This window comes from Eublepharis macularius, chromosome 7 (genome assembly GCF_028583425.1).
Source record: "Eublepharis macularius isolate TG4126 chromosome 7, MPM_Emac_v1.0, whole genome shotgun sequence".
In the NCBI taxonomy this organism is placed as follows: domain Eukaryota; kingdom Metazoa; phylum Chordata; class Lepidosauria; order Squamata; family Eublepharidae; genus Eublepharis; species Eublepharis macularius.
The window spans coordinates 130,614,110-130,636,416 of NC_072796.1; the positions used below are offsets into that span (position 1 = coordinate 130,614,110).

At 43.8% G+C, this 22,307-nt stretch overlaps 1 protein-coding gene across 1 annotated transcript in view; it reads left to right on the forward strand.

The window, feature by feature from the left end:
* The window catches only part of TG (thyroglobulin), a 224,437-nt gene that overhangs the window by 54,304 nt on the left and 147,826 nt on the right, over positions 1-22,307 (forward strand). The window contains exons 18-25 of the mRNA XM_054985907.1: positions 3,241-3,395; positions 4,496-4,652; positions 7,090-7,311; positions 10,809-10,958; positions 11,666-11,836; positions 18,647-18,769; positions 19,981-20,096; positions 21,671-21,779. Coding sequence (XP_054841882.1) covers positions 3,241-3,395; positions 4,496-4,652; positions 7,090-7,311; positions 10,809-10,958; positions 11,666-11,836; positions 18,647-18,769; positions 19,981-20,096; positions 21,671-21,779 — 1,203 coding nt within the window. The remainder of the gene's footprint in view (positions 1-3,240; positions 3,396-4,495; positions 4,653-7,089; positions 7,312-10,808; positions 10,959-11,665; positions 11,837-18,646; positions 18,770-19,980; positions 20,097-21,670; positions 21,780-22,307) is intronic.

Genomic DNA, 22,307 nt, shown 5'->3' on the forward strand with positions numbered 1-22,307 from the left:
AGATAGTTTCAGGCAAGATTTTTAGCATAGTAAGAATGAGTAAACCTATGTAGGCTGTCCTGAATTTCTAGGATGAAGAGAAATAGAAATGAGTCCAGTAGCACTTTAAGACTAACCAACTTTACTGTAGCATAAACTTTCGAGAACCACAACTCTCTTCGTCAGATGCATGTGACGAAGAGAACTGTGGTTCTCGAAAGCTTACTCTACAATAAAGTTGGTTAGTCTTAAAGGTGCTACTGGACTCTTTTCTATTTTGCTACTACAGATTAACTCGGCTAACTCCTAGGATAAAGAGAGGGATAGAATTTTCCATAAAGTGCAGGTGGGAATGGGAGGGGACATTTAACCCTTTGATTTCTGCTCAGTTTTGCTAATAAAAATTTAGCTCTCGGATTTGTTTTTTAAAGGAAAACATTTTTTTTAGGATGTGTTTCCCCCACCCTGTAAAATGCTCATAGCAGATCAGATGAGAGAGTTTCAATTGGTGAGGCTGCAGTTAGCTTTTTATAGATAGACTGAAATGTGTCATCATTGACCGACATGGTATAACCCTTACACTTGATAGAAAAGACACAGATTGTGTGTCTCTACCTGTTTTGTTTGCTTTATAATTGATTTTAATTATTCTAGTTCTACTTTTCTTTCTGTTGTTAAGTTGTGCTTTTTTAAGCATGGTGTAAAAACTACATCTACGTTTGAAAAAGAAATAAAACCTTTTGTGGAGCTAAAAAATCTTTTACTAGTCACGTAGTATGATTTTACCCATGAAAATATGGAAGATTTGAGGATTTAATAGAAGCCACTTTGGACCTGTAGCGACAAGAGGAGAAATTAATGCTCTTGTCATTTCTACAACCTGTAGATCCTCCATTCTCTAACCCTTTCTGTCTGAATGTTTGCCTAGAAATTTGCATCCAAGTAAATGTGACTCAATAAAGGCATTTACTCTTGAGCTAAACAGCTGACCTCCAGATGGTTCAACTTGGCGGGTACAGTTTGGTCACATAACCACTAAGTTTTGTGACTTCTGTATTTTTTTTTCCTGGAAGAATCAGCTCTGCTAGTTTATTTCCATCTTTACTGCTCTGCCTGTCTCCTGGCTTTTTAAGAAAAACATTTTTGAAGGCATAGCAACAAAAATGGGGGAAAAAACCTCTCAGTCTTGGCAAGCGTCATTGTCCCTTCTGTCTTCTAATGGACATGTCAATGTAGTTGATGAGAAATGAGCTTTGTCCTAAATATGACTACTGCCGGAGAGGGTGGAAATACATGTTATGGAGTACCTAGAGACACTCAAGTGAACCTTATTTCATGTGTCCCCCCTCCAACTTCCCATGCACTCGCTCACCCAGTCACACTTCAGTTTGCTCCACGTGAATACACTCATGCGTTCAATATCAGTTCCTCCTCCACTGCTAAAAGTATCCCAGTTTTCCCCACCTCCCACTTCAATTCATTGAAATGTAGATCCTAACACTTTCTCACACCTTAAATCCAGAGGAGTTAGCCGTGTTAGTCTGTAGTAGCAAAATTAAAAAGAGTCCAGTAGCACCTTTAAGACTAACCAACTTTATTGTAGCATAAGCTTTCGAGAATCACAGTTCTCTTCGTCAGATGCCAGATCTGACGAAGAGAACTGTGATTCTCGAAAGCTTATGCTACAATAAAGTTGGTTAGTCTTAAAGGTGCTACTGGACTCTTTTTGATTTCACACATTAAAGAAATGCAAATAGGCAAGTCAGAGGAGCATAAAGTCCTTGCTCTACAGTGTCCATCTCTGAGAGTTCTCATTGTGAAAACAGCTGAATTGGAGCTCTGCCCTCCTGACTCGGCATTCATACTAACTTGCAAATGTAATCACACAAAGGGAGCTTCCATGAAAGTGGCATGTAAATGTGTCAAGCAAGAGACAGCCTGCATGTGAATTAAGTACTAGAGATGGGCACGAACAGCAATACGAACAAAAAAAAAGCCACGGACAGCCCAATCTGCTGTTTGCGAACAAGTTGTTTGTGAGGCCCCATTCTAAACGAACAGGTGGTCGTTGCAAGCCTCATTCATTGCTGTTCATTGCTGTTTGTCAAGCCAGACAGTCTGGCACCTGCAATCAATTCGCTTGGCAACTTAGGCAGGGATTGTCTGAACTCTGTCTGAACTCTTGCTGTTGCCCTGGAAACCCCAATCTAAGCCCAATTTAGCTTGATAGGCAGGTCGTCCTTTCAAGTGTGGAGCTCCAAATTTGTTACAAGGGAGGCTCTGGTTTTGCAGACAGTGCAGAGGGAGAGACAGTTGCTGTTGGCATTTTGATAGAGAGAGTACATTGGAGCTTGAATTTCCTTTGTGTGTGATGGGATAGAGATCTACCCCTTCAAGTTCCAGGGTGCTGCCAGGCTCTGGGCCATTATTTATTACTGGTACATTTCCTGCTGCCTGCTCAGGTAAGGCTTCTGGGAGTGGCGTGGTAGGGGTCTACCCCTTTAAGTTCCAGGGCTGCTGCCAGGCTCTGGGGGCAGCTATTATTTATTATTGGTACCTTTCCTGGTGCCTGCTCAGGTCAGTTTTTTGGGAGTGGTGCAGTAGGGATCTTGACTTGGATGATGGCTGGAGGAGAGCCTGCTGGCCCCCATGAACAGCCAACCACAAACATGTTTGTGAACAGGGCCATGTTCGTGGTTGTTCGTGAGTCCCTGTTCGTGGATGGCAACAAACAACGAACATCATGTTCGGGGTTTTTTTCTGTTCATGCCCATCTCTATTAATGACTACACATGAAATCCTGCACTTGACTGTCCCCAGATAATTTGCAACACGTATTTCCACTCAGAGTTACGCAGTTCAACTCTCATGAACATGCCAACTCTCATAATTAAGCTTATGCCAATGCAGGAAGATGGTTCTCATGTCCATGAAAGCGGATCTCTCCTCCAGAACCCCTCCCTAAATGCATGAGAGTTACCTACAGTCCCGCTATACTTATCTTTTCATAGCGAGGGAGGTGAAGAAACAAAGTGCTTGTTAATTTGAGGAAACGCTGTTGATGTTGCATTAACAATAGTAAAAGGCAAATTAAAACCGTACTACTGTCTGTTGATCTGATCTCACATTTTGGTGAAAGAAACAATTTTTGCATCTATCAGGAAAGAGTGCATGTATACAAATGAAAGGGAAAAAATACACCGTTGTAGAGGGGGAAAGTGACTTTTCGTATCACCTTTCCTTCTTTGGTTCTCCATTTAGAGCTCCAGCCATTCCAGAGTGTCCAAACTCAAAGTCGCTTTCAGCTCCTGCTGCCTCCTGAGAAGGCCTGCAGTCCTGATTACTCCGGGTTGCTAGAAGCCTTCCAGATCTTCATTCAGGATGAGATGGAGGCCCGCGGGCTTTGTCATATTCAGGTATTTCTGCTATTAATCCACAGAAAAGTTAAAAACAAAACGTGGCCTCCAGTCCTTATCTCTTTGCAATTCAGTGTAAGAATCGATTGTTGCTTTCCTGACCCTTAGTGATTCTATTCTATTGATCCGAAAATCAGGGTTCTTGCCCGCCATGGGATTTGATGAAGTGCTGCTCAATTAGCAGTGCTGGCTAAGTAGAAAAATACCTTTCCAAGTCCACTTTGCTTAGGGTTTGAACTATAGTTGACTGACATCTTTCACTCCTTTACAAAGGTGATACCAGTGAATTTGACAGCACACTTTTAAATACTGGTAATCATTTTTAATCAAAGCCATTTAATGGGAATGCTGGTGGTTGATGTGAAAGCCTGGAAGTGACATAGGCTTGCTCTAGGAATTGTCAGAAACTCTATGGTTCCATAGAGTTTCCAGCTATTCCTAGAGCTACCCTACATCCAGCTTCTCCCTAGACTTGATATAGCAACATAGCCGACATCATATACCACCCATCCCCCCCAACCTTCTTCCAGTTGTCAGGCCTGGCTTGGCAACCCTATACTAATCCTGGGGCGGGGGGTGTCTCCTTTTTGGAGGTTGAAATTTGGGCTGCAGTGGAAGAGGGTAGGGGAGAAAGTCCTGCTTCATGGATGGAAATGCTTTCCATCCATGGAATTCTCCTGTGGTTCCAGATCTATATAGGAACCCTTTGGCTTGCCTCGTAGAGCAAAAGCTGTCTGTCTGCTATTGCAGAGGCAAATTTTAGGTCCTCACCTGAAGATGGAGACTGTCCTTTTTGGTGCAAGGGCTGTGGCTTAGCAGTAGAGCGCCTTCTTTGCATGCAGAAGATCCATTTTTGGTCCCTAGTGTCTCCACTACAACAATACGAAAGACCTCTGCCTGAGACCCTGGATAGCTTCTGCCACTCGGGTTAGACAATACTCTTTTCTACTGCTGCAGACAGACTAACCCAGCTACCCATCTTGATACTGGGCTTGAAAGACCAATGGCCTGATTCATGTCTTCAATGCAGCCAAAGCTCATTGCACCATACAAACAAGTCTTGTGCTAAAGCTCTGCCTCGTCTGGCTTCTTTCTTCAAGGTCAATGCCCTTGAACATCTGGTTTCGGTTCCTGTTTGCGGTGATTCTGCTGTTCGTGTAGAGTGTTTGGCTGTGAACCGTTTGGGAGTGAACGTCACGTGGAGAGCTTTGCTCGAGGATGTCCCAGCAGCTTCACTTCCTGATTTACACAACATTGGTACGATAAGGGGTTTCTTTGGGCCAATCCTGCGTTGCCAAAATGATTGCTTTCTGCCATCGTTTCGTGATGCCCGTGTGCTAATTGCGTACTGGAAAAGTCATGTGTGATGACAAATCCATGAAAAATCCTGGCTGCCCCCCAGCAGCTGACATTCAAAGGGATGACCTCCAAAGGTGGATAGCTAAGAGTTATTGACCTAACCTTTTCCCCACAAATTGGTGTAATCCCCTTTCAAAGTAATTGAAGGTAGGGGCCATCACTGTATCCTGTGGTGGTGAGTTCCACTAGCTGTGGGCAGTATGTTAAATAACACTTTTTTTTGCAGAATTTCCTGCCCATCAAATTCTTTGAGTGCCCTGCGCCCTAATATGATAGCGAAGAGAGCGAGGGAGATCTGTTTCTTCATCTCAACTATAATTTTGTAAAACTCGATTGTGTCTCCCCTCACTTGCCTTTTCTTGAAAGTAAACTGCTCCAAACTCCTTATAATTTCCTCTATCAGAAAGTATTCCCAAAACTCTGTGGTCCTTGTCCTTTTCTACACTTTCCCCCCTACTCTTGTTTTGCTGTCATCTTCTTGCACAAGCTAGGAAAGTTTCTTCTACAGATTTCCCACCCACCAAACGGGAAGAGGCAGAAAACGAATCCCATGTTTACTTTTCCTTCCTATGAGGGCTACTGTTTAATCTCTGGATTAGGCTCTGGTTGCAGTCAATAGCTTCCTAATTCAGTTTGCAGTGATTTCACATGCATTCATGTTCTGATTGGAGTTTCTAAGTCTCCGTTTGTCTGCCTGTTTTGCTTAACGAGGAATGGAATTAAATGTCTCCAGAAGCTGACTTTGGGTGGGGTGGCTCTGTGGCTACCGTTTCGGCAATCTGTTTATGTTTGCATCTGTGCATATGGCCTGGATTATGTGGCAAGGCAGCAATATTTCACTGGCTCAGAGGTAACTGGGCGAAAGAATAACTAACTTGTGTTTCAGATATGTTTGGAAATTTTGTTTTAGAAAGATCCCTAGACTACCAGGGTAACATATTTGGGCCTGTTCGTTTAGAACGAATGTCACAAAATAATTAAAAATAGAAAACCTATGCATTATTATCTTAGTGAATGTAAAATGTCACATATTTCTATATAGTGTAATGATTTCCACGTGGATGAACAGCTGATTTAGGCTTGTTCATATCCTTATTTGTGGTTCCCATACAGAGATCCTATATCTAAGGCCACTTCTTTTAATAACTTTTGTGAGCAGCTGTAGAATAGAAAAATACATGGCATTTTGGCTTGGATCCAGTGATGTGTAAGTGGAAAAATAAATGGACTTTGTGCAATTCTTGTGCAAGATCTTGTGAAATAACTTATGCTTCCTTCCAGTGTGCTATAGTGTCCAGAAGTCGGTTGCCCAAGATAATGCATAAACAGAAGTGCAAGTCAGGATACAATAACTTTGATTTAATGCAAGGAAAAAGACTTTGGTAGCCTCTTGCATTTCTGATTGGGGTCAAGTAGCAATTTTCCCCAGGCCAGTTTGGCTAGGGATCCTGGCAGTGTTTTGCCATCTTCTGCGTATAGAGCAGAAGTCACTGGGGGTGTGGGGAGGGGAGATAGTTGTGAATTTCCTGCATTGTACAGGAGGCTGGACTAGATGACCTTAGGGTGAACTTCCAGCCTTATGATTCTATGATTGCACAAGAACCCTTGTAGAAGCAAAAATGTTGCACTACGCAGCCCTATGTCGGCTCTGAATGGCACATGTGCATTAATATAAAAGTGATGATTGGGAAAGAAGCAAACCACTGTCTCCATGGAGTGATGAGAAAAGCAGCAATTTAAATGTGCGTGTACTCACAACAGATGTGAGTTTTGTCTTTTTTTGTGCACTGATACAGACACTGTTTTTGCGTGATTTTTGCTATGGTAAACACATTATGTCAGGCCAGCTACATATTCCCCAGTAGAGATGGACACGAACCCATCTCTACTGGGCAGAATGTGAAAGGGTTAACCCTCCACTCCCCTTCCTTGCATGGTCCTGATGCAAATTGAGGCTTCATGAACTTGCAATTTGCATTTCATAGGTAGTGTCTGAGCCCCTTGACACTGGGTATGGTCAGATGGTGGGTTACTTCCATCTATAGCCTACCTCATTAATCCCAAATGAGGTTGCACATCTGCATTGGCTTAATGTGCATTTTAATCTGCTTTCACTGGAGTGAATGGGGAAGCCATTGCTGGTATGCGCTCAAGTTCCTGTGACTTGAATAGCTACATTCGAGATACATGGGTATTGTTGCAAATTAATATTCACTGTCTTCATAGTTTTTCACGGGAGCTAGGAAGTTAATTTTTTCCCTCTGGTTAATCAGTCTATTGAGCTCTAATTTCCCCCACCCCTTTTAATATCCTGCTCTGTTTAATTTTATTCTAGAAAAAGCTATGGTTGGTGATCTCATCGGGCGCTTTGAAACACTCGTCAGAAGTGGTGGCTTTGTCTTCCATTTGGACTCGAAGCGCTTCCAAGCGGACACGTCCATCACCTTTCTCAGAGACGTCGATTTCAACATATCTTCCAGAGTTCACGTTGGATGCAAGAGTGGTTTCCGAAAGGCACTGACTGCAGAAGAGGTGGCCCCAAATTCCCGGGGGTGTGGTAAGTGTCATTCTGCTTGCTCTTGCCTTCTTGTAATTAGTTGCTAAGAAAGGGAAGTTAAGGAAATAAACAGGAATGTTTCTACTGAGCTTCTTGGAGGGGTGGGAGGGTTGGCCTTGGCTGTTCTGTTCTTTTTGGCTACCGCAATATTTTACTTCCTTGGACCATGAACTCAGCTGTTTTTGTAGATCACCATTCTCCAAATAAAGTGCAGAGTCTGAGCTGTGAGCAGAAGACTAGCTAAAAAAATACAATCTAGCAGGCAGCCGAGCCAAGGCCAAAATGCCAGGCAGCATTCTGTTGAACACTGTTCTGATTCTTCAAGACAGATAACCAGGCAGGGAAGCAAGTTAGACAGGCAGGGATCCAGCAAACAGGCAGAGGCGGTGAACTAAATATAGAAGAGCGGTGTGGAGATCTAAACTGGCAGCTCCATCAACTGGCAATCTTAGACTTCAGATGAACTAATTTCCTCAGAAATCTTCTAAATAGTCCCAGCAACCACGTGGATCAAGAACTCTATGCTGACATTTCATATGTCTGCCTCTCCGACTATCCTACTGAAATACTGGCCCTTCCTTCTTCTCATGAGTTCCTCTCACTTTTAAACCTTTGCCAGCTGTTCACAGTGAATACAGGAGCTTTAAATTTTCTGTAACTTACAATATTGCAGAATAAAGCGTGTGCGCTTGAGATGCCAGCAATCTATGAGAGTGATTGATGCAGGAGACAAAGAATGGTTTCCAAAGTGGCTGGTCGAGAAAGAGGTTGGCCTGTGTTAAAATACTTGGTGAATAACGTTTCTTCCAGCTCTCACTCACCGCAGCAAGTTGTTAGCAAAAAGATCTTAAAAACGCAAGAAGAGACCTGCTGGATCTGACGACTTGTCCATCTAGCAGTCCATCTAGTCCAGCATTCTGTCTCACATTGTGGCCAACCAATTACTCTGGAGGACCAGAGCCCAGAGTCCAAGGCCTTCCCCTGCTATTGCCTTCTGGCACTGTTATTCAGAAGTTCACTGCCTCTGAATGTGGAGGCTCCCTTTATTCACCATGGCTATGAGCCACTATTAGCCACTGATAGATCTATCCTCCACGAATCCGCCTTATTCCCTTTTGATACTGGGAACACGAGACAAAAGAGAACACAAGAGCCAGTTTGGTATAGTGTGTGACTACAGGCGACTTTCTTCACGTGGAGAACACTAGATTTTTCTCGCAAGGTTACCTGGGAAGTGAAGTCCGAGTGGTCCTTCCCCTCTCTGGCACAGCGTGCATTTTCTCTTGGGGAATTTATCTCTGTCACCTGGAGATCAATTGCAATTCTGGGAGACCTCCAGAGCCCACCAGGAAGTTGGCAACCTTATACCAAAAGGCGCTCTTCTGCCTACCTTATGGCATCCAGCTCAGTCGTTTTGAACACTCTGCAGCCAGGTGTATTTCTAGCTTCAGAAACAGGCTGAAGAAAAGCTTCTTTGGAGCAGAGGAGGGTTTAGGTTTTCTACTTTGACTAGGGCAGAGTACTAGTGATGTACAAGTTAAGCCCCACCTGGTATCCTTGAGGTCAGCAGTCCAAAATCTGCTGCACATCGTATCTTGGCCAAACGCCACATTTGGTTTCCTTTACTGTTGTACAAAGCTCCTACTCCTTGTGTAACAGCACATCGGATTGTGTCCGAGTGGAGAACGTGGAGATATGATCTCAGAGCTTGCTGCTCTTCTGTGATTCTTGGCATCAATAAGGCTTGTAGGACATTCAGTCCCAAAGATTTTGCTAGTGCAGAATTTGCTTCGAAAGTTTGAATGTGCTGCCAGGTAGAAGCTTTAATCCCTCACATCTGGAAAGGACCCTGTAACTTGTTTTTGCAGAGCATTTGGCCCCTTCTCATTAACATATAAAAGGGATAGTGGAACCGCAATATGTTTTAAGATATTAAAATTGAAACAGATCCGATTTGTGTATTTGGCAAAGTGAATTTGTAAGCAGAGGAGATACTCTTAGAATTGAAGGGAGCTTTATAAGCTTTCAATCCCTTACTCTATACAGAATTGAAAAGTGCAACATCCCTGTCTCATTATTATCCAGTCTTTGCTTGAAGACCTCCTGCAATGGAGAGCCTACTGCTCTTCTACGTACCTGATTCCATTGTTCAAACCACTCATACTATTAGGAAGTGCAGGAGTGGAAGGGTTAAATTTTGTCTTTCCTGCACCACATGCAGAAATTTACCTTTTTAAAAGTTTTGGAAAGATCTGATTGTTCATTGCCGTGTCTTCTGTCCAGTCTCACATGGGAACTGCGCATGCACAGTCCAGCCTGCGCATGTGCAGTTCCCATGTGGGACTGCACAGAAGAAGACTCGATGAACAACAGTTACAGGTATGTGCAACCCTGTTTTCATCGTTGTGTCTTCTGTGGAGTCCCACATGGGAACTGCGCATGTGCAGCCAGCCTGCGCATGCACAATTCCCACGTGGGACTGCACAGAAGAACACTCGATAAACAACTGTTACTGGTAGGTGAAACCCTGTTTTTTCTTCTGGTTCCTTGCCTGGTTAGGCCGTTAGACAGCCAGACAGACCCTTCCTACTTCTCAAGGGACTCTCAGTTTTCAAGGTTTTGCTGAAAAGCATAATATACCAAGTTAAATTTTCTTAGTGAGCCTTATCAGGAATTATTACTGTCCGAATCAAAATGCGCCATTGCTAGTTTCTTTATCAGTGGTGGAGAGTGCTGTCAAGTCATAGCTGCCTTATGGCGACCCCTGCTGGGGTTTTCAAGGCAAGAGACTAACAGAGATGGATTGCCATTGCCTGCCTGTGAAACTCTGGTCTTCTTTGGAGGTCTCCTTCCAGTTGCTAACCAAGGTCAGCCCTGCTTAGCATCTAAAATCTGATGAGATCAGGCTTGCTAAGGTTATCCAGGTCAGGACAAATTTTTTTTATTACTTATTGTTTTTATTAGATTTCGAGGTCATAGATCCAGAGGAGTTAGCCATGTTAGTCTGTAGTAGCAAAATAGAAAAGAGTCCAGTAGCACCTTTAAGACTAACCAACTTTACTGTACCATAAGCTTTTGAGAACCACAGCTCTCTTCGTCAGATGGATGTGACGAAGAGAACTGTGATTCTTGAAAGCTTATGCTACAGTAAAGCTGGTTAGTCTTAAAGGTGCTACTGGACTCTTTTCTATTAGATTTCAAGGAACTGCTTAATAACAGTAATCATAGTTAACCTTCCAAGTGGGGATACTCCAGTCAAAATCTGTATTGGAATCTCTAGTTCATTGTAAAATCGTATGTTTTTATCATACCGGAGTCTCTAGTTCATATAAATCAATCATTATTATTATTATTATTCATTAGTGTTTTAAGCCTCAGGTGACTGGAAGAGACAGCTTATTTTCTCAGAATTATTCTATTTTGGATTTGCGCACGTAGGTAAATGTAATGCTCCCTTTGAATTTCCTAGGAGTAATAAAAGCTTCTCCCTTTTGCAGTTGTCTGCCCTCCAGGTGCCTACTTCCAGACTGGCCATTGCATTCCCTGCCCCTCTGGATTCTATCAAGAACAGACCGGAAGCCTGTCCTGCAATAAATGTCCTTTGGGAAAAACGACTGTCTCCATCGGAGCTTTTAAAGCCGAGCACTGTAAGAGAGCTGCAAAACTGATTTCCATTAGATATTAGAGATACACAGTGTTGATAGATAGTGAATGAAAATGTCCAGGAGTACAAGGTTGGTTGTACACTTTGGAAGAATAATATTAAGAAATGCAGTTGTGCTTTTAGCCAGGAGCTTTGTAGACTGTTGCCCGTTTCTTCAGGTACTTGTGGGACTCTTAACTGAGAGCTAAGGAAATCAGTCGGTGGAAGGCTGATGTGAGAATTCTTCAAGGGACATTCATTAATTAGGCTTATTTATGGGGGAAGTCATGTAAACATTGCAACAACAACATTACATACAGTTCTTACAGCGTGATAAGAAAGCCCTAATCCCTATTTAAACCTGGATCACCACAGTCAAATTTCAGAATAAATTCTTGCTCCATGACTTTATGTTCCATATGTCCACTCGAACGGAGCTGTCTGAGGATGGCTACTCTGAGATCAAAAGGTTTATTCACAGACTTTTTTAGAATTTTTATATTTTAGATCAGATTTATTCTATTTATTTCCCTCTTAATCATAGCTCTGTCTCTCCAGCACATCTATCTAGTGCATTTTTATCTTGCCCTTCCTCCAAAGAGCTCAGGGCAACACAGAATCTTCTTTTCCCTACTTTATCCTAACAACACTTATTAAAAAAAGGAGAGGGGAAAGTCCTTACACTTATTCCATTCTGTTCTCCTTCAATAGGTGTAACTGCCTGCCAGATGGATGAACGAGATCTGCAGTGTGATGAAGATGGCCAGTATATACCTTACTTTGAAGATCCTGCTACCAATAAGTCTTTCTGCGTTGATAGCCTTGGAAAGATCTTGGAGTGGACTGAAACAGATGGCCCAATAACAGTCTCCTGGTGCCAAGGTGAGCCCCCTAGACAATCTGTCATAAGGGTGAAACTTCAACACAGAGAGATGTGTTCCCTAAGTGTAACCTAGGAAACTCAAAAGGCATTTTGTAGAGGTTTTAACTAGAGATGGGCATGAACTGGAAAAAAAAATGAACCATGCGGTTCATGGTTCGTCAAATTTCATGAACCACGAACTTTCACAAACCTGCCCCTTGTTTGCGAACCACTTCATTTGGTTCATGAAAACATCACTTCCGGGTCAGAAAATCATCACTTCTGGGTCAGCAGAAGGTCTGCAGGAAGTCCATCCCCTGTTGTCCGGAAACTGATTGATTGGCACCAGGCTGTCTGCAGACACTAACCAAAAAACAAACCAAATGAACTAGCCTAAAGTTTGTGGCGGTTCATCAGAAATGGGATCTGATGAATTGCAGTTCGCGAACCATGAACTGGCCTGGTTCGTGCTTAATTTTGGTTCGTATTTCGGTTTGTGCCCAACTCTAGTTTTAACCCGCTCTCTGGCAGAAATCTTTCCAAACCTGAAACCAGAATTGAATGTTACAGGAAGACATTTGTGTAACAATAGCCTCCTTTCACTCCCTGCCTGCACAACACCCTTGTCATGTATATTTGGAAAAAAATATGGTGTGATGTCTCCACTTTAGTTTTTCGCTGCCCCCAATCATAAGTTGCAGCCTTGCTTCTTTGTACAGCCTTCAAGTGAGAATGGTAGCTCTAGGAATCACTGCAACTCTATGGTGTAACTATGGTTTTATCATAGAGTTTCTCATGATTCCTAGAGCTACCATTGTCACTTTCCAGGTGGCACCTGGAAGTGACATGCTGGAGACTAGGCTTGAGCCTGGTTGGAATGTATCCCTGGGAGTTTGCCTGCCCTAAGCAAGCAAATACTAAGACTACATGTTGCCTCCATCTCACAGGTGCTGCTCCTCACCCCCAGGGGTTGGAGTAGCTGGCATGCCTTCTCTTCTGGTTCTCCATACATCTTCAAAGCTTGGAAGCTGTACATTTCCAGCAGGTAGGGTTGCCTGATATGGCCTGGCAACCAGCAGGAAACTGGGAGAGTGGGTACATGGGGGTGGGTGGGAACTGGCTTATATGGCATGATGTCACTTCCAGGGAAAACCCAAAAATGACATCTCACCTCTTTAGCTATTTCCAGAAATGTTATGGTTTTCCCATAGAGTTTCCGGTGATCCCTAGAGAGGCATGACACAACTTCTGAGTTTTCACAAAAGTGGCATCACTCCGTCAGCCTGATGGCCATTTTTTATATTTTTTCTCACATCACTGATCTGAGCAGCAGTGGGAAATGGGAATCCAATTGACGTGGTGGCTTCCCAGTGGGGCTTCTTGGATCCTCACAAATGCGAGAATTTGGGTAGCACCACTGGACACCTGTGGCTTGCTCAGCATCTTTGAAGATACTAGGGGATCCAGGAACAAAGTCGCATTCACTGCTCCAGCTCTTGGGAGGAAGCAGCATAGTTGGAAAACAGAAATGACGGTGGTCTTAGGTGGTGCCTGTTGTTGAGCTGTTGATGTCGAAAGCTTTCACTTAGCAGTGCCAGGGAATTGTTGAACTCATTATCTTCCACATGCAGAGTAAATATGCTGTCCCTGTGCCACGTTTCTAGGGCTGGCTCCAATGTTGTAAAAGACAATAAAATCATCAAGAGCTTTGTGAGTTTAGACTGTTCCATAAACAATAATGATGATTGCCAATCGTCCTCTTTTCAATTAACACTCCCTGGCTGACCCAGAGACAAGGGGGCATTTTTCTTTTCCATTCCTGGCACGCCCCGTGCTCTTTTTCCCAAGCAGAAATGACAGTTTGATTGAAAGCACCTGCCTCTGGAGTTCTGACAGCAATACAAGCATTTGATTCTGATTAGCACGGACTGGTTTTGCTTTGAGAGGACAAATAATTGTTCTAAAGGTTGATCTCCAAACTTTTGTGGTTTCGTACAGACGTTTCTAGGGCAAGTGATGCTCTTAGATCCTCACGGTGGCTGTAATGTTTGATGCACATGGAAATGATTTGTGATGACATGAGAGTTTCTGATATTAGAGGACTAAGACAGCAGGTGCAACCTTGGAAGGAGCTTGATTTGATTTATTAATCTTGTATTCCGCTCTTCCCACTCACATGAGCTCAGAGCAGAAAAACAACAATGGCTGCTTCCACACACGTTGGATAATCCACTTTCAATGCTCTTTAGTGATCATTTGGAACTGGGTTTTCATGTGTGAAACAAAAAATCCACTTCCAAAGGATTTCTAAAGTGCATTGAAAGTGCATTATCCAACGTGTGTGGAAACGGCCAATGAATACAATTACATTTAAAACCATAAATAAAAAACATAGAGTTTAGTAAACATCTCTTGACGGCAGACCCACATTATCCAAACCCAGCCGGATATCCCATGGAGTAGGGGATGCAGAAATGAAGATAAATCAGCTAGTGGGAAAGCCAGGGCAGGAGGGGCACAATAGCTCCCCCAACAGGAGACTGGCCCAAAGAACTCTCCCATGCCCCAGCCTCAACCATATGGCTGGTGGAACATATCTGTTTTACAGGCCCGGCAAAAAGTGCCCAGGAAACAGTGTGGTCAAGCAACCAAGAGGTATCTTCTGTCACTAGAGTTCCTAAATCTGCAAAATATCTTTTTAGAAAACCAGCATAGATGGGTTGCAGGGCATACCCACACAACTTGTCACTCATCAGCCATATCTTATAGTCCCCTCATTGCTTACTCTCATCCTCTTGTAAGATGGTTGGCTCTTGCAAGGGGCCAGGGGTCTTGAGAACCAGTTTGGTGTAGTGGTTAAGAGCGCAGGACTAATCTGGAGAACCGGGTTTGATTCCCCGCTTCTCCACTTAAAGCCAGCTGGATGACCTTGAGTCAGTCACAGCTCTCTCAGAGCTCTCTCAGCCCCACCCACCTCACAGGTCGTTTGTTGTGGGTTTAATAATAACATACTTTGTAAACTGCTCTGAGTGGGCATTAAGTTGTTCTGAAAGGCGGTATATAAGTCGAATGTTGTTGTTGTTGTTATTATTATTATCCCAGTTCTGGCAACAGCCGTTCCAGGTGTGTGCCTCACCTATCTACTACTTGACCTAACCATGTAGTTAGGTTGTTTGGGTTTGGGGAAACATCTGCTATTGGACACCAAGTCTCTTCTTGATTCTTTCTTTGGCCGTTTTCTTACCCATGGGATGTACTGGCTCGTACCAGGTTACTTTCACCTCTGCTCAGAATGGCCCAAATGGACAATTGCTCACTTATGCAGACCCATAAGAAAGAAGAGGTGTGCCATTGAAAAGAAGAGGCCGTCATACTGTTGCCAACTCTGGGCTGGGAAATTCCTGGAGATTTGGTGGCGGTGCTGGTGGAAGGGACTAACTCGAGGAGGGGTTTCACTTAGAATCTATGGTATACCATAGAGATTGCACCCTGAAGCAGCCATTTACTCCAGGGGAACTAATCTCTATAGTCTGGAGATAGGTTGTAGATCTGGGGGAACTGGTGGCTGGCAACCCTAGGCAACCATGAATATGAATATGATGGATTTTGTTTATCAGAGGAGACGGGGTTAACAGATAGTGCAGTTAGATTATCGGTGACTGTCTTCCTCTTATCAGTCCCCTATTATTTACCCCACCCATCTTCCAAGAAATTCAGGACAGAATAATGATTCTCCCTTCCTCACTTTATCCTCACATCAGCCCTGTGAAGTAGATTAGGCTGAGTGCACAACTGGTTCCAGGTTGCCCAATGAGCATCACGGCACATTGGAGATATGAACTCAGGTCTCCCGGATCCTAGTCTGGCGTTCTTCTAACTACTGCCTGTCAAGTTTGTATTGCTGATAGTCTAAAAGCACATTAGAGTGGGCGGTAGCGATGCAGAAATCCCCTGCCTTGAGCTATGCTGTGGAATTTTCACAAGTTTGAATTCCCAGCTCTAACTTGTGAGTTCATTCTCCATGTTTCCTTTCACGACAAGGAAAGAGAACAGAAAGTCGGTTCTGTAAGCCGAAGGCACTTGCGAATGCCTACATCAGCCTAAATTTCGTTATGAAAATGAAGTCATTTTACTTAGTATCTCCTGTCCTTTGAGACCAAACTAGAAACCACTGCTCTCTTGAACTTGCATCTCAGCGCGTTCCTAGCAGGATATCTGGCATTAATTTAGAAGAGGCTGTAAAAAGGGACGGATTCCAGAAGAACTGCAGTAGCAAATACGGGAGAGAGTCCTGAGGCGCCTAAATGATTGCCACATTTATTATGGTTTAAAATTTCATAGGCAAAAATCCTGCTTTGTCAAAAGGCATAATAATAACGCTTAATACTTCTGCAGCGTTTTTGGAATGCGGAATGTTCTTGTTATCCTTATGGTAATGCTGTATGGCTGTTGTTACTCCCATTTTGCAGCTCCAGGGACTATGAAGTTGAAAGAGTCTAAGGCCACCTAGTTAGTTCATTGCTGAAGGTAACCCCAGTTTGTAGCTTAGTTACTGTGCTAACCAATGCTTTACTAGATAAAGTAATTCTTAACCAACATCAACTGATAATGCAAGGTGTGTAAGTGGTTCATGTTGGGTTCAAATTCTTCTCTGCCACATAGCTCACTACTTGACCTTGAATCCGTTGCACTTCCTCGACCTTTCCAATCTCGTAGGGTTGTTGTGAGGATACAGCGGGGGAAAGAAGAACTGTATACACCTTCCTGAGCATTTTGGAGGAAGGGTGGGATAAAAATTGGCTAGATAGTCTTTACGATGTCAAAAGGAAAAAGGCCTCAAAATTACAATAGCATCCCCGTAGAATTCCAGCATAAATTAATAAGATTTGAACAATTTCACTGGCATTTGATAATCTCATTTAGGATGTAGGATTGTCAAACTGAGCCTGGCAACAGGTGAGAGAGTTGGGAATGGAGGTGGGAACTGGTGATGTCACTTCCATGGAAACTGTATGGGAACCATAGAGTTTCCTGCAATTCCTAGAGTTACCATTGCCACTTCCAGGTTTTTCATGGTAGTAACATTGTGCTTCATGCTCTGGTGACTTAAAAAAAAAATTCCCTGGCCACCACTTGGAGTGGAGCAGCCAACAGGAGCTTGGAATAGAGCCTCCTCTACACTAACTAAGGCTTGGCAGCCCTGTTAGGACACAAGTAAGGTTGCCAGCATTCAGGTGGGAACTGGAGTTCTTCCAGAATGACAACTGATTGCCAGATGACAGAGATCAATTTTCCTGGAAAAAATGACAGCTTCAGAGGGTGGGCTTTATGGCATCACACCTGTGATGAGCTTCCTCTCTTCCTCAAACTCTACTGTTCTCAGGCTCCACCCCTAAATCTCTAGTTTTCCAAGCCAGAGTTGGCAACCTTAAGACAAGGAACTTTAAAGGGAAAGGAAGGTTGAGATGGACACATAATGTGATGGGGTGGGAAGAAGGGGACATTTGTCCAAACTGATAAATAAAATTTCATCCATGGAAATTTCCACTTGGCCACAGGTGCCTGATGGCTTCCTTTTCTTCAGCTGGTGTAGTTTTCTTTGACTCTTCAGCTACACTCCATTTTATCATCACTGGTGAATTAATCGCAGAAAGAAGTCAAGGCCTTTCCCCGTAGTTTTTTGCTGTCTGTTTTTTGTTTGCTCGTAGAACATGGAAACCGTTTCTGAGACACTGTTTGGTCTGGCGACGTGATTTGGATGCTGCTAAAGATTGTACGATTTGTAGGCTGTGTGTGTGGGGGGGCATAAATAATAGAATTGTTTCTTTTGGAATAAGACTGACCCAGCAAGGTTGTATAAGACCATGCCCTGCTGAGTTGGGGTTTTTTTTCAAATGACATGAGACTTATTTTGGCTTTGAGATGTGTTTTTTTTCAAAAGGCTAGAGGCCCAGTTGGATTATGTTTGTTCTCATTAAGATAGCATCTGAGAATCTCTGTTGTGCAGTTGTGCTAGTGAATGTGCAATGTGCAAACCCCTCTAATGCATAACAGAAGCAAACATCACCGTAGGGCTGGCCTACTATGAAGCATTAAAACCTTCTAGACAGAAACCATCTATATACGTCATGGTGCGCAGTCTGAAATAACTTTACTGGGTAGTGAAAAACATCTTTAAACATTTTTTAAAACATGACTTGTATGTGTACCTATACCTATATATACCTGTACCTCAAAAAAGTGATGCCCCATGAAGACTTCTGTACTCAAGAATCTCTTGTCTCTAGTCTATAAGAGTCTCTTTACACAAGACACCTCGGCATATTCGTCAAGAGTAGGGAGATGCAATGTTAGCTGGGAAGCGTAGTTTTAAAAGACAGAGCTGGCGGAGATTGTTACTCAGAGTTTGTTAATTTCATCTTTGCCTCCCCGAAGGCTCAGTCAATTTCACTTCTCCAGTCTAAAACTGTATGGGATCGCAACCAGAGGACAGCGAGGGATGGAAATGGGCTGGAGCTGCCATATAGAGACGGGCTTGGACCTGAAGAGGTTACAGTGGGCTGAAGTTTCCCTTCTGGAGGAGAGAAGAACTACATGCCCCCCACCCCGAGCTCCTTTGAGGAAGGGCGGGATAAAAATATGATAAACATATAGATAGATCTTCAGATCAGGGCCTGACTCTCTGTCCTGCACGTCACAGAAAATTTCTTTCAAGGAAAAGCTAAGTGGAGCATTGTCAAAGCCGTTTTTACCATCCTGAGAAGAGCTGTTCAAATTGACAGCAGGCGTGAAATGTGACTTGTTGTGGATTCGCTTTTATTTCGTTACAGTTCTCGGACGTTTCGAGAGAGTTCCTGCCACCAAGCTTTCCATTCTGACAGATGAGCTGGAAACAATTCGGTCTGAAATCTTCCGAGGAGAGCCTGACAGCGCACTTTGGCCGTGTGCTGTGGGTAAGGAGCAACTTTGCATTTCTTCCTTGCAAAAAGGAGCGTGATGGTGGACCAGAGAGGCAGATGGATTCTGGTTCTTTTTTTCTGGAATTGTTTCAAAAGGAATGATTGCACATGGTCTGTCAGGGATGCTTTAGGCTCCTCCTGCACTGGGCAGGGGGTCTGTACGGTCTGTACGGCCCCTTCCAACTCTGTGATTCTGTGATTCCTCTCTCTGGTTCTCTCTGCTTATATATGCAGGTGGAGATATTGTCCTGTATACCTTTTATACGATATAACACCCCTCAGGAGGGGTGGGGTTGACTCAGCTCAACCCCACCCCTCCTGAGTAGATACAAATGACCTGCCAACATCTTTTCCACACTGTGACACTGAGAGATCTCTGTCTTTTGGTGCTACACCTCTGAAGATGCCAGCCACAGCTGCTGGCGAAACGTCAGGAACTACAATGCCAAGACCACGGCAATACAGCCCGGAAAACCCACAACAACCATCGATATAACACTTTGTTTTGGGGGGGGGGGTTGCTATTGGGTTGTTCTTGGACTAAAGAGGCTCCAAAGCCTCTTTCTGTTACCTGAGTCTGTGAAACAGGTCACTGATAAGACTTTCCAGTGCATCCCGGCAGCAGTAGCAAATTCATTAAATTGATGGCTATTTCCTGTCACGGTGACCTTATTTTATAAAGAGTTTCAGCCGCAGATTCTGATGCTAGAAATTTTTTTGAATGAACATGAGTTATAATCAATAAAACTGACTGGCTTGCCTAACCCCACCTAGAAAATTTGTGTGTGGAAGGAGATTTGAAGGAAGGAGATTTATATCAGGGAAGTCTTGTTTCCCACCTTGCTGGTTTTAGCTGCATCAGATTTTCCTGCGTACAGATTACTTAAGAAGATTAATTAGGCAACAGATAAAAAACATGGTGTCTGTGTCAATAAAATATTTCCACTTTGCCAATATTGTCTGTGTCAGTAAAATATTGCCCATAAAATATTGCTACTTTTGTGTGACTAAAGGCAAAGGGAAGCCCAGGCACTTGCTAGAATAATACTCTTCTGGTTAACACCCCTTTCTACTCGTCTTCAAGTTAGTGCCAACTGAATTTGCTCAGTGTGAATACTGGGAGATGTTTTATTTTGAGCACTCACTATTGCGCTGTGGCCCCAGTTATGAAATGTTAACTCTTGTGAACGCCTTTGCATTTCCAGAGTGCGAGGAGGACGAGTCGTGTGGGTTTTTCGCATTATCTGCTGCAGAGACAGGCATGCTGTGCGAACTGTATGGCGCTGATGAAAGTAACTACAATTGCTCTGCTTCTGGACTGGTAACTAAACACAGTTGGTTCTTGTTCACGTGCTAATGATAACGAGGCCTGGGGAATGGTGCTTGGGCGGATATCTGCCACCTTTTGGGTTTTTGAAAAGTTGATAGCTGTACCAGTGGCTTATATGGCCAACCGGCAGACGGCAGACAGGGGTCTGGTAGTCTGCAAAGTAGCTCTGTGGCCTTCAAATGGCACTGCTAAATATAACAACAACAACAACATTCGATTTATATAATGCCCTTCAGGATGACTTAACACCCACTCAGAGCGGCTTACAAAGTATGTTATTATTATCCCCACAACCAGGGCTTTTTTTCAGCTGGAACGCAGTGGAACGGAGTTCCGGCACCTCTTGAAAATGGTCACATGGCCAGTGGCCCCGCCCCCTGATCTTCAGACAGAGGGGAATTTAGATTGCCCTCTGCGCCGCTCCAGCGGCGCGGAGGGCAATCTAAACTCCCCTCTGGCTGGAGATCAGGGGGTGGGGCCACCGGCCATGTGACCATTTTCGCCTAGGGTGATTTAAACTTTAAAAAACTCCCCCCTTGTTCCAGCCGACCCAAAGTGACATCATTGTGCAGTCCTGAGTTCCACCACCTCTTTTCCCAGAAAAAAGCCCTGCCCACAACAAAACACCCTGTGAGGTAGGTGGGGCTGAGAGAGCTAGAAGTTGTGACTGACCCAAGGTCACCCAACTGGATTCAAGTGGAGGAGTGGGGAATCAAACCCGGCTCTCCAGATTAGAGTCCTGCTGCTCTTAACCACTACACCAAACTGACTCTCAATGTGAACCGAGGTTGTCAAGGCAGGGGCCATCTTTACAATGAGGGTCCCTTGTACCTTGCAGACTTTATTGCAGGGGTGTTTTTAGCCTAGGTATGCCAACCTCCAAAGGGGGCTTAGAGATTTTCCGGAATTACAACTGACCTCTAGATAGCAGAGATCAGTTCCCCAGGAGAAAATGGCTGCTCTGAAGGGTGGACTCTGTGGCATTATACCCTGCTAAGATCCCTCCCCTTTTCAAACCCTGGAGGTATCACTGCAAAAGAGTCCACTATCTCTTGTTGGACTATAATATCCTGGATGTTGCAACACACATGCACTTTGAAGTCTGTACAATTTGACAAAGTTGACTTTATTGTAGAGCCTGAATATGCTTGGAGGGATTGAAATGTGTGGCAAACCACACCTCTGTCCCCTAGGTTGCAATTTGGTGACCTTACGAAAATCACTGCTCAACCACAACCTTGTGCCAGTCATTCGCTTGGCTTAGCCTACCTCGCAGGGTTGTTGTGTCCATAAAACAAAAGAGAGGGTAACCGTGTGGGGGTCATTGGAGGAGCGGTGAGATGAAAATAGAACAGAATAGAGTCACTGGCCTTCCCTCACTTCTCCCTGCCACCAATATGTCCATTGGTGTATACCGTGGCTTCAGCATCAGTCACAAATGTAATGTACAGATTGTCGAAATGATCCTCATATGCCATTAAAGGATGGAAATTAAATAGGTAGCATTTCATTTTTAGCACGAATTAAAGCAGTGCATGCATAAACTGGAATTACATTTGTCTTAGGCTGAAGGTGTGTGGGACAACTCTGCCACAACTCGCATTGCTCATCTCAGCTGCCTGATTAAAGTACGAAGCCATGATCAAGACGCAGTGGGAGTCTACCTGAAACAAGGTATGTTTTAGAAGGCCAAGACAGACATGAGGGAAATTGCAGGTCCCTGTCAGTCTGTGAAAGCCACAGTTTGGATTGGGGCCATGGGGGAAGAGAAAAGATTTAACGCTTCAAGACCAATGTGGTTTTATTATTTGCAACTAGGCTTCCTGCACATTTACGATTGTTTTAAAGGGGAAAAGACTGGTTTTAAGGAGGCACATCTTTCCTCCTTTAAAACTGCTCATCGCTAGTCATACTTGAACACCTGCCAGTTCAGCGCATTTCCTGTTTGCCATTCTCAGGTAAGGAGCCAACTGCTCAGCAGCAGTTCTGACGCTGCTGCCTGCATGTTTATGACGGCTTTTTTAGGCAATTAGACATTGCGACTACCGCCCTCCATCTCTGTTTTAGTAAAATGAGAAGTGATTCGTTTAAGATTCTAGATTGGAACTTGCTATGAAAGGGAGGTGAAATTGACAGAGCCTTCGGGGAGGCGAAGATGAAATGAACAAACATTCTGTGGAGTGATCTCCGCCAGCTCTGTCT